Source organism: Zootoca vivipara, chromosome 16 (genome assembly GCF_963506605.1).
Source record: "Zootoca vivipara chromosome 16, rZooViv1.1, whole genome shotgun sequence".
Lineage (NCBI taxonomy): Eukaryota > Metazoa > Chordata > Lepidosauria > Squamata > Lacertidae > Zootoca > Zootoca vivipara.
In genome coordinates, this window is record NC_083291.1 from 25,615,394 (window position 1) to 25,618,020 (window position 2,627).

At 45.1% G+C, this 2,627-nt stretch overlaps 1 protein-coding gene across 1 annotated transcript; it reads left to right on the forward strand.

The window, feature by feature from the left end:
* The first annotated feature begins 1,172 nt into the window (after nucleotides 1-1,172).
* On the forward strand, nucleotides 1,173-2,120 carry LOC118075291 (olfactory receptor 2A12-like). Its single transcript, XM_035097194.1, has one exon. It carries the CDS (start codon nucleotides 1,173-1,175, stop codon nucleotides 2,118-2,120), a length of 948 nt encoding a protein of 315 aa, XP_034953085.1.
* The last annotated feature ends 507 nt before the right edge of the window (nucleotides 2,121-2,627 follow it).

Here is a 2,627-nt window from a genome sequence, read left to right on the forward strand (position 1 = left end):
GGTGGAATATGAGGAAGGCATTATTACTCCATGGTGAGTTTGATTTCTTGCAGACAGCATTTGCTGTAGCATCTGTTTGATGCTACAGCAATTATTTGGTATGGTGATGTGATGCTCCAGAACATGTTTGGATCATATTTATTTGGATTTTGCCCCACCCCACCCCCTGCAGGTTGGAGTTCTGTTTCTGTTTTCCTTAGGTTTCAGTCCTGGACACAGGGCTTATTTTTATTTTTGCCTGTTGACTATCAAACCTTTATTAGGCATTTTACAAATAGAACCGCAAGAAAAAGAGTCACATACAAAAGTATTTAAAATGCATACAAAGAGGCAACAGTAAACTGCATACACTGTGTGTGTGTGTGTGTGTGTGTGTGTGTGTGTGTGTGTGTGTGTGTAAACTGAGATTTCTTCCTATTAAACTACACCTTGAGACACTGCTGCCAAGAACTCAGCTACTCCCGCAGTCACCTTATGGTCAATGTCAGACAGGCAGAATCCAACATTTCCACCATGCTGCGGTGTCAGAACACCCAGAAGGGGGGACAACGCACGTTCACGCAGCATGCTCTGGAGTGGACAATGAAAGATAATATGCTCTAGTATCCGGCACATTCAGAGACATCTACAGTATCTCTTGTCTCTGGGAGTGTTCTGATATCTACCCCTGACAATGCCGAGGGAAAGACATTCAGTCGGGCCAGCATAAATGCCCTACGTTGGGCTGGGATTATTAGCTTTGTAACATAGTTGACCCTATTTTCTAAGATATTTAAATCATAGAACATGGGGGAGCGAACTCTATTTGCAGCTGCCACAATGTTTTGTCTGTCAACATCCTTTAATCTGATTTGGACATTGTGGAAGATATATTGCTCACTTGAATTATACAAGGGCTCCAGCTCAATGCCTATGGATCTAATTTTGTTCTCTAGGAGTTGGTTTTTGCCTGTTTCTAGGAGTTTTGTTTTCTAGGAGTTGGTTTTTGCCTGTTTTGGGTGAGGGGTCTGAACATGGCCAGTTCTTCTTCTGTGAAATTGTATTTTGCAGTGCCCACAATGACATCTTAGATTCCCAGATGTTTCCTGAGGCCCACAAGGGTTGGGGACCCCTGCTGTATGCTGTTATATTTTACATGGTGCCTGTTTCCTCCTCTGTAGTGTCAGGAAAAGATGAGGAATCAAACTGATGTGACAGAATTTATCCTCTTGGGTCTTTCCAGCAGCCCACAGATGCACATGGTTCACTTTGGGATTTTCTCTGTGGTCTACAGCATAACACTAGCTGGCAACGGGATTTTATTGATGCTTATTTGGCTGGATTCTCGACTCCACACACCCATGTATTTCTTCTTGAGCCACCTCTCTTTTGTGGACATCTGGTACACAACCAGTACTGTTCCTCAGATGCTGTCCAATCTCTGGAGCCCAAAGAAGACCATCTCATTTGCTGGCTGTGGTGCTCAGATCTACCTCTTCCTGGGCCTTGGCATCACTGAATGTGTGCTCCTTGCCGTGATGGCGTACGACCGGTTTGTAGCAATATGTCACCCTCTGCGCTACACACTCGTTATGAACCATAGAGTCTGTGTCATGTTGGCGGCATCATCTTGGATGTGTGGCTTCCTCGTAGCCATGGTGCACACAGTCCAGACTCTACAGATGCCTTACTGTGGCCCAAATGTCATTGACCACTTCTACTGTGAGATATTGGCTCTGCTGAAACTGGTCTGTGCTGACACTCAACTCAATGAAATCATGATGTTTGTGGATGGTGTCTTCATGCTTCTATGCCCCTTCTCCTTCATAATCACCACATACGTCCGCATCCTCGCAGCCATATTGAAGATCCGTTCTGCTGAAGGCAGACACAAGGCTTTCTCCACATGTGCGTCCCACATGACTGTGGTGGCACTGTTTTATGGAAGTGCTATGTTCATGTACATGAGGCCTGGTTCAAGCCACTCAGATCACCACAAAATGATATCCTTGTTCTATAGCGTTGTCACTCCCATGTTCAACCCCATGATTTATAGTCTAAGGAATAAGGAAGTAAAGGGGGCATTGCTGAAAGTGCTACAGAGGTGCAAACCCTCTCACGGAGCATGGCATGTTATTTAGGGTTAGGGTTAGTTGTCTGTGATGACAAGGTGTGAGATGCCCTGTACATTACTTTACATGGAAGACTCCAATGGCTTGTAAAGCATAATGTTTGAGCAGATGGTCTGTGGCAAACGATGGTCCTTCTAAATGGCGGGGGGGGGCAAGTGTAATCAGATTGCACAGTCCCACCAGTTGGAGAATACAAAATGACAGCTGGATGGAAACGCTCTGAAAATTTGGGGAAAGGACAGAGAATACAGAGTTTAGGGACAAATAACTGAAAAGCCTGCCTTGAGAGGAAGGTAAATGTAGGGGGAAGTCATGCATATGCTGTCTTTCTACAGCAGACACCCCCAAACCCGGCCCTCCAAATGTTTTTGGACTACAACTCCCATCATCCTTAGCTAACGGGACCAGTGGTCAGGGATGATGGGAACTGTAGTCCGAAAACATCTGAGTTTGAGGATGCCTGCTCTACAGGATTGCATTATAATCCTGTTTAAGAGGAGTATGCAATTCCACCTT